Raw genomic sequence first — 15,841 nt, 5'->3', positions numbered from 1 at the left:
TTTTGACTCACCTCCTAGAGAAATAGAAATAAAAACAAAAATAAACAAATGGCACCTAATGAAACTTAAAAGCTTTTGCACGGCAAAGGAGACCATAAAGAAGAAGGAAAGACACCACTCAGAATGAGAGAAAATATTTACAAATGAAGCAAGTGACAAAGGATTAATTTCCAAAATTTACATGCAGTTCATGCAGCTCAATATAAAAAAAACAAACAACTTAATCCAAAGATGGTCAGAAGACCTTAATAGACATTTTTCCAAAGACGATATACAGATTGCCAACAAACACATGAAAGAATGCTCAACATCATTAATCATTAGAGAAATGCAAATCAAAACTACAATGAGATATTACCTCACACCAGTCAGAATGGCCATGATCAAAAAACCTACAAACAATAAATGCTCGAGAGGGTGTGGAGAAAAGGGAACCCTCTTGCACTGTTGGTGGGAGTCTCCTCTATGGGGAACAGTATGGAGGTTCCTTAAAAAATTAAAAATAGAACTACTATACGACACAGCAATCCCACTACTGGGCATATACTCTGAGAAAACCATAATTCAAAAAGAGTCATGTACTACAATGTTCATTGAAGCTCTGTTTACAATAGCCAGGACATGGAAGCAACCTAAGTGTCCATCGACAGATGAATTGACAAAGAAGATGTAGCACATATATACAATGGAATATTAGTCAGCCATGGAAAGAAATGAAATTGAGTTATTTGTAGTGAGGTGGATGGACCTATAGTCTGTCATACAGAGTGAAGTAAGTCAGAAAGAGAAAAACAAATACTGTATGCTAACACATATATATATATGGAATCTAGGAAAAAAAAAGGTCATGAAGAACCTAGGGGCAGGATGGGAATAAAGATGCAGACCTACTAGAGAATGGACTTGAGGACACGGGGAGGAGGAAGGGTGAGCTGGCACAAAGTGAGAGAGTGGCATGTACATATATACTATACCAAATGTAAAACTGATAGCTAGAGGGAAGCAGCCACATATCCCAGGGAGATTGGCTGGTGCTTTGTGACCACCCAGAGGGGTGGGATAGGGCGGTTGGGAGGGAGGGAGATGCAAGAAGGAAGAGACATGGGGATATATGTATATGTATGGCTGATTCAGTTTTTTATAAAGCACCAACTAACACACCATTGTAAAGCAGTTTTACTCCAGTAAAGCTGTTTAAAAACATAAATAAATAAATTGGTAAGAGTTTTTTCCTCATGGTCTCTGGCATCATTGTCACCTGAAGCTGCCCTCTTGCCTTATTTCTCAAAGGCTGTGGTCTTAGGGCAGTGCCCATTATATCAGTCACTGGAGAAGGGTAGGAAAGGGAGGAAAGGGTTAACATTTATGGACAACCTTCCAAATTGTGTATAATCTCTTTTAATCCTCACAATGGCTCCATCAGGTCAGCACAGGGATTTGAGTTGACGTCTGTGACTCAGAGTTGAGGCTCTGCCTGATGCTGGTGTGCTCTTTTCTGTGTTTTGCGTGTGTCTCTGTGTGTGTCTCCATTATCATAAAAAACATATTAAAACCTTTTTTAAAATAATTAATTTATGGCTGTGTTGGGTATTTGCTGCTGCGCACGCGGTTTCTCTAGTTGAGGCGAGCAGGGGCTGCTCATCCTTGTGGTGTGTGGGCTTCTCATTGTGGTGGCTTGTCTTGTGGAGCACGGGCTCTAGGTGTGTTGGCTTCAGTAGTTGTGGCACACGGGCTGAATAGTTGTGGCTCGCGGACTCTGGAGCGTAGGCTCAGTAGTTGTGGCACACGTGCTTAGTAGCTCTGCAGCATGTGGGATCTTCCCAGAGCAGGGCTCGAACCCATGTCCCCTGCATTGGCAAGTGGACTCAACCACTGTGCCACCAGGGAAGTCCCTCAAAACCTTTTTGAGAAAGCAGTATATGCCTTCCTCCTCCCCAAAGCCATCTTAACAATGCAGAGAACATGCAAAGAACACAAAAATTCCTCTTGCATTTATTTTGTAAGTATTATTTATTCTTGTTTCAAGTTTTAAGTTTATCTGTTTTCAGAGATGGAGTTTGGGTGTCTCTTAGCCATATAATGGAGTCATGTGTTTTTTATACACATGAATCTACATCAATATCTTCAAATTAAAAGGACCATTGACAATTTTTACAAGTGTGTGTTTAAGGAATGAAAATTAATTTAAATAACTAAGGGACTATTAATATGAACGGAAACATTCTGGCTTAAGCTCTAAAAATGATTATTATTAGTTCCTTTATTTAGATCTTTTAGATACTTTTGGTGATTACATTAGAGATAGCCTGGGCTAATTTGAAGCGTAGGAATGTGCTATGCTTGCATATTTGTTTTAGCGTGGCGCTTTCTCAGACAGCCTTCTTTGGGCTTTTATTTTATACAGTCTACTCTGGTGTGAAATCTCTTAGGTTTTATTTTCTCCTTTTGATCTGTGGTCCTGCATTTTTTACTTTTGCCTGGACACTGGCATGTGCTTTCACTGATGTTCTGTTTTTTATCAGGCAAACACAATACCACTCTGGAAAGGGTTGCAGTTGCTTTTGATGCACGTGCGGTCTTGTTATACCTGCTGTTGTCATCCATGTTAGGTAATGTAGCAGTCCCTCTCATCACTTAGGCAATTTAAACCTCAGGATATTTTTGTAACATTGACATTTTATTCAAGAATACGTGTCTCCACTATACACAGAATTTGCATTCAAAAATCTACTTAGGTCACTATTATATTAGTATAATTGTGTGTGGAAAGATAGGACTGTGCGTGCATACGTGTGTGTGCTTCTGCTGCATGGTAGGCCTTGTAACTATACAAAAAACCTGTATGTATTCAGGTAACAGTGTAGGTTTTAGAATCTCTGGAACCCTCATTACTCTCTGCAGACTGCACAGTCCTAATGTTAAGTCGTGACAGGACTAGTCCGCCTAAGAAACTGATCATATATTTTTTTTTTTTTCGCGGTACGCGGGCCTCTCACTGTTGTGGCCTCTCCCGTTGCGGAGCACAGGCTCCGGACGCGCAGGCTCAGCGGCCATGGCTCACGGGCCCAGCCGCTCCGCGGCATGTGGGATCTTCCCGGACCGGGGCACGAACCCGTGTCCCCTGCATCGGCAGGCGGACTCTCAACCGCTGCGCCACCAGGGAAGCCCAGAAACTGATCATATTTAATCTCAGGACATCTTAAGGAAAATGACTGATTTTGAGTTTTTACATACCTGTAAGTCATAGAGGTGCTAAGGATAGCTAAAATCTGAAATATGAAAGGGTTTTAGATGAAGAATCAATTTTGGCTGTATTATATGTCTTAACTGCCTTCCATATTTAGTACACATTATAACCAGAATCCTCTAATTACTCTCGCAAGCAGCTTTAAAGCCAAAGAATATACCAGTATTTCTTTTGCTTACGTATTTTTTCTAGGTACCTTTTGCAGTTGCAGGCGTTTATCTTTTTCAGGAGCTAAATAAACAAGTAAGCAAGCAGTAGGCAAGGGCTGTTAACAATGCATTTGTTTCAGAAAGCCCCCAGGCCTTTACTAAAGACATTTTCACGTGTTAGACTCTTAGAAACCAACTATTACATGACTCAATAGGCAAGCCAGCCTGGCATGTAGGGGTCTAACAGGGAGAAGCTCCTTTTCTATAATACTTTCAGCAAATCTTTATTGAGAAAGCAGAACCCCAGACTGACAGTGCCTGTGAGAGAAGCTACAGTGGGTGACAGTGACGGCTAGCTGTACGCTGGACTTTTGGTATCACCTGCCAGTTATGTGTATATTAATTTTTAAGTATGAACAGAAATAGAATATTTTCACACTTGAAAAGAAACTGGATTCTATATTGTGAAGTTTCCACATAGGTATTTGACTTACTCAGTTTAAGATCTTCTGGGGCCTGTAAGCAGAAATTTATTCCTCACAGCATTATTTAACTATTCAAGGGAAGTGATTAATGTTTTCATGATTTCTAAATTAGCTTGGGAAAATTATCTGAAACTTTCTCAAGGGAGAGTCATTTTATTATGTCAACAAAATGTTATGAGTTAGGTAAAAGTGAATTAAATACCTTATCCCATAATTCCCCTGAAAGCAAAACTATTAGCTAGAATTAACTGATGCACGGTTGTTTTCTGTAACATGTTGGAACTCTTTCCGAGCCCCAGTTTTCAACAGGATTCTTGTGGTTCACTGATGCTGGGGGGGATAAACAGGTCACTGCCCTCAATGAGCTTATATTTCAGTAGTAAAGATAAACCTTGAAAATTTATTGAGACAATTAATTATGTTATAATAATCATGCTCTGTTTGTGGCTCTAGACTGAGGACACTTCTTCCCAAACAGTCTCTAAAAGGGCAGATATTAATACCCTGCAACTTAGGATCAGTTTAATGGATGGGAAACACCCTTGCCCCTTTGAATTCTTTCAACCATGCCATTACCCTCATGATTGCCTTCCTCTGGATCCCAAGTCATTTTCTTCTATTCATCCTGAACTTTAGTATTGGTGTCAGACTTCTTTCGTCACTCCCAAGGCCCACCATTATCCTGATGGCTTTGGTATATTTGTGGAAAGTCCCTAGGTAGTTCCTTCACCTCCTCATCTCCAAAAATCACCTACTTTTTTTTTTTTTTTTTTTTTTTTTGCTGTACGTGGGCCTCTCACTGTTGTGGCCTCTCCCGTTGCGGAGCACAGACTCCAGACGCACAGGCTCAGCGGCCATGGCTCACGGGCCCAGCCGCTCCGCTGCACGTGGGATCTTCCCGGACCGGGGCACGAACCCGTGTCCCCTGCATCGGCAGTCAGACTCTCAACCACTGCGCCACCAGGGAAGCCCACCTACCTTTTTTAACCTGCTGCTGTTATAATATCTCACAAGTGTTCTAGCTTTACATGTAAGCATCTCACCTTCTGACCATAACATAAATTAATCTCTTTCTACTTGATTAATTTCACTGAGATCATCCATCAGCCTCATGGGGAGCATCCGTTGATCAAACCATCTGTCTTTTGCTAATTCATCAATTTACTCATTGTATCAAAATTTGATTTCTTTGTAATCTTTTTTTGGTCACATTTTCTATTTCCATAAACTCCTTGATTCCTTTTTTTCTGTCTAATTTTTATGAACTTAAAATCAAGCAAATTCTATTTTAAATAGAATCACGCTCCATGGTAGATCAGGATCACTAGAAATTCACAGTCACTAACTTCAGATGGGCCCACAATACTCCTGGAGATCCTATCACATTTTTCTTTTCAATTCCTTTTCTCCTCTTCTGTCCATTCTACTCCATTCATTTCTCTCCAAACTCCAACCACTCCTCCTTCCCACTAGCCCATCCCTTGTAGCTGAGAAAACTGAGGCCATACAAGAGAAACTCCCTTATCTACCAATCCTACAAATCCTACTCATATCTTCATTCATCCTCTCCTTCTTTCCTCATGTTATAAAAGAAGTAGAGCCCCTCCTCTGACCTGTGATTTGGATCCCGTGCTATCCTATCTCACATTAACAGTTATTTCTCTCATGTACACTCAAACATTCCCTTCAAATTGAATCATCCTCATCAACTTCAAAACATCTAAGTGTTTTTCGTCCTAAAAATGATAATAAAAAGTTGAACGCTTCCCTTGACCCCATATCTTCTTCCATCCTTGGTTAGATTTCTCCACCGATTCAGGCATACTTCCTGTAGGAGGGTTACAAACATCTCCACTCCTCTGCTCTCTTCATTATTGTCTAATATGGTTTCCATTTCTGTTACTTCATATTGTTCTGTTACTTCATGTTCTGTTATTTCAAGGTCTGTTAATTCATGTTACTTTATTTGGTCACTCAATCACAGTGTTACATAAAAGAAGTGGTTTTGTTCCAGCTTTACTGAGATATAATTGACATATAACATTATGTAAGTTTAAGGTGTACAATGTGCTGATTTGATACAAGTATGTATTGCTGAATGATTACCACTATAGCATTAGCTAGCACCACCCTGTCACATAATTACCATTTCTTTTTTGTCGTGGGAACATTTAAGATTCACTCTCTTAGCAACTTTCAAGTATGTAATACAGTGGTTTTAAGCACAATCACCATGCTATACATTAGATCCGCAGAAATTATTCATCTTATAACCAGAAATTTGTGTTCTCTGGTATGACATTATTTATATGTGGAATCAAAAAAAAAAAAAAAAACCCTCAAAGAAACAGAGGCTAGAATGTTGGTTACTAGGGTCTGGGGCTTGGGAGAGGTGGGGATATGTTGTTTACAATGTACAAACTTCTAGTTATAAGATATATATGAGGGTATTTTTAATCTCCATCTTACTTAGAGTTTGATCAGCATTTGGTCCTGACATCTCTTCTCCTTCAGATATTCTTTTATTGGCTTTTATGATACCATGTACCTCCATTTCCCTTTTATATCTCTACACACTTTATTTTTTCTCAGTTTCCTCTGTCTTTCTGTAGGCTTATCTTCCTTTATCCTACCAGGGTGAAAAGTATGGCAAAAAGAGAGAAGGTGGCTTGGGATGGATCCTTGAGAATCCAATGTTTAGAGTTTACATGAGATAAAGAGAAGTCAATTATATTTAATGATGCCAACATACTTATGTTCATGTATATTATACATTGTGTGTGTGTATATATCTATGTATAATTTGTTATTGTTGTTGTTCAGCTAGCATCTATTGAATGTCTGCTGTGTGCCAGGTAGTAAGAATAAGCTTTGAGGACACAAAGTTGAGTCAAGCACAGCTCTTACTTTGAGGCCTCACATTGACATCAGAGCACTGATATGGATGGACCTGCAGCTTTAGTAATGTTGGTTAAGATGACTATTTTATTCAGGTGACTATTTTATTACAGATGACTGTTTTATTCATTATCCAAATTTGGACCGGAACATATAGAAATAAACCTATTTCTATTCTGTAGGTTTTCATTTTGTTACATTTATTCTTTGAAGGCAAATGTGTAATTTACTTTGAACTTTACATTAACAATATTCAGTGTTTAAAACTTCAAATCACAGAAAACATATTTGAGGAGGTTTATGGGAATGAAATACCAGTTTATTCTAAGGTTTTTAAAATTTTTTTTAATTTTCCAAATTCAGGGCAGGGAGTTAAGTTTTTGAAAAGGGCGGAGGGAATGGGAAGAAATTTCATTTTAGTACATGTGTCCTTTATGGATATTTTCTTCCCATGATAGCAGTGGTGCCCCTTAACCTAGAATGCTTACCGTGTGCCAGGAGCTGTGCTAAATGGTTCACGTGTGTTATCTCATTTAATTCCCCCTTAACCCTGAAGTGGATACTAATAGTTTCTTTTTATAGAAAAGGAAACTTAGATTTAGACTGTACATCAGTTAAAGTTACATAAGTAACTTTACATATGTTTTTCTATAAGTTAAAGTTAACATTTAAAGAATGTGAACTCAACGTATATCTGACTTTGGAGCCTACACTTTTAACACTGTGATATATTGAAAGAAAATTAAGTGCAAGTTTTTATTTCAGATTTTTCTCATGTCCATAATGTCTTGTCTTACATCGCATTCCATATATCATTTAATCATTTCACATATACCATTCAGTCTTCACAACAAACCAGATTTATGGGCAAGGCCAGTATTGCCCATCTGAGGCTCTGAAGACATGGTTAAATTAGTTGCCTGGGTTACATGTGATAGCAAACCAGCAACCAGAGCCCAGGCTTCTTACTTTGAGTTCAGCTTTCCATTGTATGAGGTACTTCTGCATTAATTCAGTTTGCCAAAAGATAAAGTTGTTCTTGTTCTTTAGGGTTCGCCTCCTCCCCTCCTTTAATTTGACTTGACTTCACTTATTTAGTTAGTAATCCAAGAATGTTGCTAGAGTAGCAAAAATTTGATTAGAATCATCACCTTCAGTATTTCAGGTAACAGAGTGGAGTGGAAACAGCATGAAAAGCAGAGCCCTTTCATTCTGTTCTCAGGCTGGCCTCCTGGATGGGTTCAAGTTGACATCTGGTATGGCTTCCCTTGCTGTCTTCTCCTGGGAAGCCCTAGTTTTCTATTTGACACCGAGCATTAGCTCTGACCTGAGCATTAGCCCAAGCAAGTTTTGCATAATTAAGCTATTGAGATTGGTTTTCCCTGAGTGGACAGAAGAGACTTACAAGGTGAGGGCTCTGTTAAAGTGATAAAGCTGATTAGATACTTAGCAGTAAAGGAATCTGATCTTAGAAATTTCCTCTTGCTCTAGTTAATGAGGCAGAGACAACACTTAGGGAAAATGAGTCACTAAAAAGAGAAACATTTTTTTTTTCTTTACTAAAGAACCAATTCTTTCACTCCCTTTTAAATCAAGGCCTAAATTTATTGTCCAGAATAAAGCTCAATTTAAATGAACAAATAAGAAACTTTTCCTCAGGGGTGTAGTAAACATGTTTAAACTTACCACCTACCAAGTAAAACAATTCGAGAAAGTAAAACTAAGATAAGCATAGAATTAAAATAATTTAATTAATGCTGACTGTAACAAACCTGAAATAATGAACTGATTAATTATTCAGCTGTGTGGTCTATTCATAAGACTGTATTTTTTCCAAAAATAATTTTCTCATTTTTTCTTTCTATACTTTCCCTTTCCTTGAACTACCATTCGAGCAAGTAAAACTTGTTTTCCTAGAATATACTTATACAAATGTCCTATATTAACAATGTTCATAATCTTACCTTTTGGTTTATATAGCACTTTTACAGATGCTACTGTTTAATCCTCACAAAACTTTATAATGAAAGCTGCATTATCTCCATATTATGGGGTTGGGACTTGGCTCTTACAGGTTATGTGATTTGCTCAAGAATTTGTAAATAGGAGAGTTGTGTGTCAAATACAAATTTTCTCACCCCCAAGAAAGTGGCCTGTACCACAATTGCTCCAAGTTATACATTATTTAAAGTCTCTACTTCTCTCCTCTATTTCTTGCTAAACCTTTGTTCCAATATTTAGAAAGTGACCTGACAGTTGTTATCATATCAAATACCTTCACGTGAAATGCAAATGATATGTATACACACACTCACGTATACACACACTCACACGTACACACACATATATTTCTGTCTTTATAGATTAGCCCTCCTTTCATCATGAAATATTTGTCTTCCCCCAAAAACCTCATTCTCCTACTTCTCAGCTTTAACTTATTCCAGGGAAATTAATAGTCATAAAGGGCAAACTTGAAGTAGAAAAGAACTAACACAGGAGGTAGCTTATGATGGGAGTGATTGGAGGGGAGGTGAACCATCCACCCAGCCTGCTGTGTCCCATTGTCATTGGCTTTGGGGTGGATGTAGATATGGTATGAGAATGGGAAGGATGTAATGCTGATTGGTGATACTGCTGTTTAGTCAATAGAATATCTAATTAGTTTGCTATTTAAAATAACACTTTAAAAATTTAACGTATTAGACTTTTAAAGGAAATTTAAAGTCTATTTAAATTAAATGTTCTACTGTGTTTGTTTCTTGATCTTGAGAGGAAGTGTAGTGAAGTTGATGGAAGATTAGATCCTGGAGGTTGACTTGGGTCCATCCCTGACTCTACGACTTGTTAGCTGTTAGACTTTGGTGCAGTCACTTAACTTTCTTTAAATTGAGGATAAAAATAATAACTACCTCATATAATTGTAGTGAAGATGTAATGAATTTGTGTGTGTGCAGAGAGAGAGAGAGAGAGAAAGAGAGAGGAGGGAAACAGCAGCAGATGTGAGCATGAATGAGCATGCTCAGTTAGAACAGTCTCTTGAGTATAGTAAGAGCTCAGTAAAAACAATCAAACTTATCCCCCTCCACTGTAGTAAAACTGTGTCAGAAGTTACCAGAGAACCCTTAATGGCTAACTTTAATTGATACTTTTTTAGTTTTCCTTGACCTCTCTCCTACAGTTCATGTTTTTTGCTATAGTCTGCATCTATTTTATTCAGACTCTTAAATTTCTAGTTTGTTGTTCTATTTTTACACAGTTACAGCAAGCTTCATTGTTTTCACTTTCTCCCATAGAGGCCCTAAATTTGTGCTGAGCTAGAACCACAGCCTGTTTCCAGAATTGGCAAATAGTCCCATGGGAAAGAAGATCCTGGGATCACACTCGAGAGATCCTGTCCTCCTAAAATTTGTGCTCATCTAGATGCCATTGTTTATGCAGATATCTGATGTTTTAAAATTATGGTCATTGTAATTTATCTGGCCTTTTCTAATCCTTTTGGTGGGAGTGTTGACCTGCCTGACTGGGGGGAGTGCCTTCCTCCACCCTTCTGTCTGAATCGTACTTTGTTGGCCTTACTTCTGCTGGCTGTCTTCTTGCCTTCCATTTCATGGTTTGCTGCTTTTTATCTTCTATGCCGTCTTACTCACCAATCTCTGTAACTTTCAAATCTATAGCTTACTCACTGCCATGATGATGACTTCCAAATCTATAGCTTTATTTTAAACCCATCTCTTCTCTTTGAGATATATCTGTCTAGTTATCTCCTAAGCATTTACCCCATATGTATCCTAGGCTAATGGAATCTGAAATGTACTTAGTTATCTTCTCCCTCAAATTTGTATCTTTTTCTGTATCACGTGTTCTGGCTAGGGATCCTGATAGTGTTGGGTCATGGGGTAGGCTGCCCCAAAATGTGCCTCAACGGTATACTGATTATTTTCAATTAGTTTCTTAAGAAATGGCCAGTGCAAGAGGGACACTCTGACCCTTCTTTCTGTCTTTCTGAAAACAGGAAATAAATCTCTCATGTGAAAGGTGTACCCCCTGCATCTGGAGGTAGAAGAACACCCTTATCACCCTTATCTCTTAGCAGAGATAGAGAATGCGGAGCTGAAAAGTCTGTGTAAACAAACCTTGCTACTTCACTAATTTACTACCCCAGGTCCAAACTCTGTTTAGGTTCTTCACTAATTGAACACCCAAAACTATTTCCTGTCACTTCCTCACAAATTTATTGTTTCTTTGTCTAAAAAGCATAAAAGCTACCTGCTTCAACCACTTCTTAGGTGCCATTTCTATGAGACCTGTGGGAAGTTTCCTCCTTCTTGACAACAGACAATAGCATTATCTACCTAAGGGCCCAGGCCAGGAATGAGAATTTTCCTATTATTTCTAAACAACTAATGAATCAATAATTTCTATTTTGTCTGTTTCCTTAGTATTATTTCTTTTATCTCTCCTTTTTCTTCTCATCTTTCTATGTTCACTGTTACTAGCATATTATTTGTCTGTTTCTAGTCTTACCTTCTTTGGGGCCATCCTCCACCTTTTAGCCAAATATATTTATTTTTATTTTTTAAATTTATTTATTTATTCATTTATTTTTGGCTGCGTTGGGTCTTCGTTGCTGCACGGGCTCTCTCCAGTTGCGGCGAGTGGGGGCCACTCTTCATTGCAGTGCGTGGGCTTCTCATTGCGGTGGCTTCTCTTGTTGCGGAGCACAGGCTCTAGGCGCACGGGCTTCAGTAGTTGTGGCACGTGGGCTCAGTAGTTGTGGCTCGCGCGCTCTAGAGCGCAGGCTCAGTAGTTGTGGCTCACAAGCTTAGTTGCTCCATGGCATGTGGGATCTTCCCAGACCAGGGATCGAACCCATGTCCCCTGCATTGGCAGGCAGATTCTTAACCACTGCGCCACCAGGGAAGTCCTGAGCCAAATATATTTGTAATGCACCAATTTGATTATATTTTATTCCTACTTTAAATATCAGTTTCCAATATGTTTCCTAAAATGTTTTGCAAAACAGTCCAAAGATAACCTATGTCTCTCCATGAATAAAGGAGCCCATAGTCAAATAAAATGTTGAAATGTGGCATGCTTAATCCGTTTTCTCTTGAAGCGTCACAGCACACATTACTAAGGGAAAGTCTTTACGAAGTTCTGTGATTGACTGTAACAACAAAATTCTAAAACAGCTTATATCTGAACATTGATTTTTTAAAATATATTTATTAAAATATTTATTAATAATATATATATTTTTAATTGATTAACCATTGAAAGGATATACTCCTGACTTCACTCCCATGGTATTCAAAGTCTTCCATGCCTACTTCTCTAATTTCATCTCTTCCCTCTTGAGTCTTTGTAGCTGTACAGATTACATTCATTTGGTTTCCCAAACACAGAGTTCTGTTCTATTCCATTGTATATGGTTCCTTTTGCCTGGAGTAACACTAATCTATCTGATGACCTCTGTCTTTGAAAATTCAGCTATTTAAAAGCTTAGATCAGTTGATGCCTTCGCTGGTTAGCATACTGCTTGGCACATTTGTAGGTGCTCAATATATGTTAAATAAATAACAAAAATGGAAAAAGTCAATAAGGGAAAATTTAGAGATATGAGATTTGCTATATCTGCCTATTCATTCTGCCTGTATATTGCCCATTCAGGAAATCTACAACACTTAATAATAGTTGCTTAAGAAATTTAGTGAGAACTGCTTGACCTCAATAATTTAATTGCTCTTCAAAAAGATGTTGTTTACCTGTACAAGGTTTAGGAAATTACTCACATTATAAGATGAAATTTTAATTCTTATTGGATGAAAATTAAATTTTAATTTTCATAAGTGTGTTATAGCTATTTTTCTTTCACTGTGAAAATTCCTTAAAAATGATTGTCGTAAGTGTTTTCTATTTCTTCCTGACAGGTAATATTTGAAGCTGAAGTCTCAGGAGGAAGAAGTGGTTATATTGCCATTGATGACATCCAAGTCCTGAGTTATCCTTGTGGTAGGTTGTGATTAAGAACTGTATTTTTCTATATCCTTTCAACACTTGTCTTATATTGGTAGTGACTACTGATTATCACTTGGTCATTGCTCTCTCTTTTGTTGTTGTTACTCCTAGCCTTTTGTTCAGTTTTAAAACAACACTGAAATATTTCTAGAGTTTTTGAATCAAATATTTTTCAGACTTGTACTACACATGTTAAAGGATTCTTTTAATTAATTACTGTTCAAAAGAAAACCACAGTCCCAAAATGGCGTCACTCATGCTAAAAGTTCATGATACAAAACCTAGATTTATACCTGATCCAACTGCCGTTTCAGTTTCTTCCAGAAATGTTATCTTAATTGACCAGTCTGGATTTCATGGTCAAGCACCAGTAGGATAATCTGTCCTGTGATCCCTCTCCATCTCCCAGAGGAAGAAGAGGTGATCTGAATCATAAAACCCTTGCTGTTCCTTTTCTTCCTCAAAGAAGATGTCCTGGCCTAAAAATAATTACTTCTTTTCTTTTTGCTAGTAGCTCCCTTGCCCCACTCTTCTTCTTATAAAAACCTTCCATTTTGTACAATCCCTTTGACCTGTCTTATAGTTAATAGTTGGGATGCTGCCTGATTCATGAATCCCCTAATAAAGCCTGTTAGATCTTCAGTTTATTTAGTTGACATTATTTTTGACAGAAAAAATTAAAAATGTAAATGAAACTCCAGGTAGGACTCGTTCCATCTTTTGGTATTATTAAATTGCCTAGGAAAGCAAAGAATAACAAATCAGTTCAGTGAAAAGAAAATAAGAAGAAGCTTCACCAACTTATGTGATCTGCTAAGTTGAAAGTTGGGGTGAAATGAAGAGAATGAATTAACTCATCTTATTCCAAACTTAAGACTAAGTTTTTAATGTCATAATAAATTTCTGGCTAATTCATATTAAACAACAAAACAATAGAAAGCACACAAAACAAGAAACTCAATTTATTAACACATAGTTTGGTATGTCCTTAGATGCACATTGATTGGTCTTCAGATGGGGTAACTACTTTTGTGTTTATATCACATACTCTGAAAGGCAATTACTGCGTGCATTCAGTAGAGCCAGGCGTAAAACGGTTGGTATAAATTCAGACTTAAGCAATATCTCCCAACAGCAGTGATTTATAGGGCCCATGAATTCTAGATGATCTGTTCAGTAACCCTCCTGGTGGAAATTCTCTAATACTTTGTAAGCAGCATGCACAGGGGGCACCGTACCAGGGGCCAAGGCTTATGCTCCTGCTAACTGGTTGTCAAACCCTAGTGTGCCTCAGAATCACCAACTGGATGTGGCAAATCACACATTGCTTGGCCCCTCACCTGGTTCTGATTGTTCCCAGGTGATACTAATGCTGATCGTCTTGAGTTCACAATTTGAGAACCACTGTTCTAGCTTGTGTTCTAGTGCAAGCATTCCCTTTTCTGAAGCACCTACTGAGATGAGGCACTGGAGAAAGATGTAGCAGGCAAAGGTGAAATGATTTATTACATGTGGTGTATTCTAAGGAAAAGGAGAAATTATCTCACTCAGAGTTCAAGCTGGTTTACTAAACTCCTTCAATCCATTCATATATGAGAACGGTGTTTCCATCTACTGTTCATTTACACTTCTTGAAAGAAGATATTAAAGAAAGGCTTTCATGAGTAAACAAGTTAAAAGGTACAGAAATTGAGCACAACAGTAGTTTCATTGTGATATGGTCCTTCATGCACTATCTTTACTCACTGAGGCTTAGCTTTTCCCATTTATGTTTCCTTTCAGTTGAAAACCTGAATAAGCTTCAGTTTTAAAAGGTAATTATAGAGAATGCTTGTTTGACAGTCATGTAACTCATGTATATTTTGATGGCAGTCATCACTTTTTTGTTGGTCTAATATTTCTTTTGGGTAACTTTCTTAGGACTATGAAGGAATAGGAGGTGGATTTAACAACAGTTAAGCTAATACTCTGAGAGGAAGGAAAACAGTCCCTTACCTTGTTCTTTGAAGTACTAGAGGATTATAGTTATTGAAATTTCTTTAGAAAAGAAAGATGTAACTGCTTAAATTGTAACTTAATAGTTCAACGGCCATGTATATGTCAGTTTTTGAGCTGTCATTCTGTGTTTTTCTTATAGTTTTCTATTATGCTCTGCTTTGTGCCTATTTGATCTCTTTTGTTTGCTTTGACTTGTAACTGTTTTATTATCACCCGTATGCAACATGCTACGGGGGTCCTCCAGCAGTAATCGTTGGGTGCTCACTCCGTATAGAATTGCTCTAGCAATTATGGGGCGATACGTAATAAAGCTATTAAAAAAAGAGAACTGAGCATGAGAGAGGCAACAGTGTCTTTCAGCACAGAGAAAACTCAAATTTTCTTCCATACGACATTAGTCTTGGCCAAAGGTAAAAGTATGAACAACATTATTCTGTTGGGAAAAAGTAACACAGCATGTTTTCTTCATGTGGAGAAAAGTAAGTTTTTTCTTGTCTTCACAGATAAATCTCCTCATTTCCTCCGTCTGGGGGACGTAGAGGTCAATGCAGGGCAGAATGCTACATTTCAGTGTATCGCTACAGGGAGAGACGCTGTACATAACAAGTTATGGCTGCAGGTAAGGCCGCATTGACAGCTGAACTAAAGGGTACACTTGATTTTAAAAAAATCACAAATTCCTTTTCCCTGTGTATGTGTGTGTGGGGCGGGGGGTGGAATATGTGTGTGACAGGTTGTCTTTTGTGTAGGTTTGATTTAATTCGCTGCAGATTCATTTCAGATATTTCCATTTTTGGAATATGAATAAAAATATAACAGTGTAAAGTTAATAAGTATTTGGGTGAGTTACTCATTAACTCCTTAGAGAATCATAATTCTCTAATGTTATGTCCAAACTGTAAAAACAATTTTTCTAGATCCATTCAAAATAGGAAAAAAATGAAAAATGTCTCATTTAACATTTTGAAAACAGCTTACAAGAGCATAGTACTTAAGCAGGAACTGTCATACTCTGATAAAGTTTTCAAAAGTATTTTAAGAAACCT

General features: G+C 37.8%; 1 protein-coding gene across 3 annotated transcripts in view; it reads left to right on the top strand.

The window, feature by feature from the left end:
* PTPRK (protein tyrosine phosphatase receptor type K) overlaps positions 1 to 15,841 on the top strand; it is a 578,185-nt gene that overhangs the window by 285,509 nt on the left and 276,835 nt on the right. For all 3 annotated transcript variants that reach the window (XM_022556378.3, XM_022556371.3, XM_089921990.1), the window contains exons 4-5: positions 12,710 to 12,791; positions 15,299 to 15,414. In XM_022556378.3, the coding sequence (XP_022412086.2) occupies positions 12,710 to 12,791; positions 15,299 to 15,414 (198 nt within the window). The remainder of the gene's footprint in view (positions 1 to 12,709; positions 12,792 to 15,298; positions 15,415 to 15,841) is intronic.

The sequence above is a fragment of the Delphinapterus leucas genome, chromosome 12 (genome assembly GCF_059928025.1).
Source record: "Delphinapterus leucas isolate spDelLeu-1000000601 "Yukka" chromosome 12, BTC_Dleu_Yukka2, whole genome shotgun sequence".
Taxonomy (NCBI): Eukaryota; Metazoa; Chordata; class Mammalia; order Artiodactyla; family Monodontidae; genus Delphinapterus; species Delphinapterus leucas.
The sequence above is the reverse complement of the archived record's forward strand: the minus strand, read 5'-3'. Positions and strand labels throughout refer to the sequence as shown.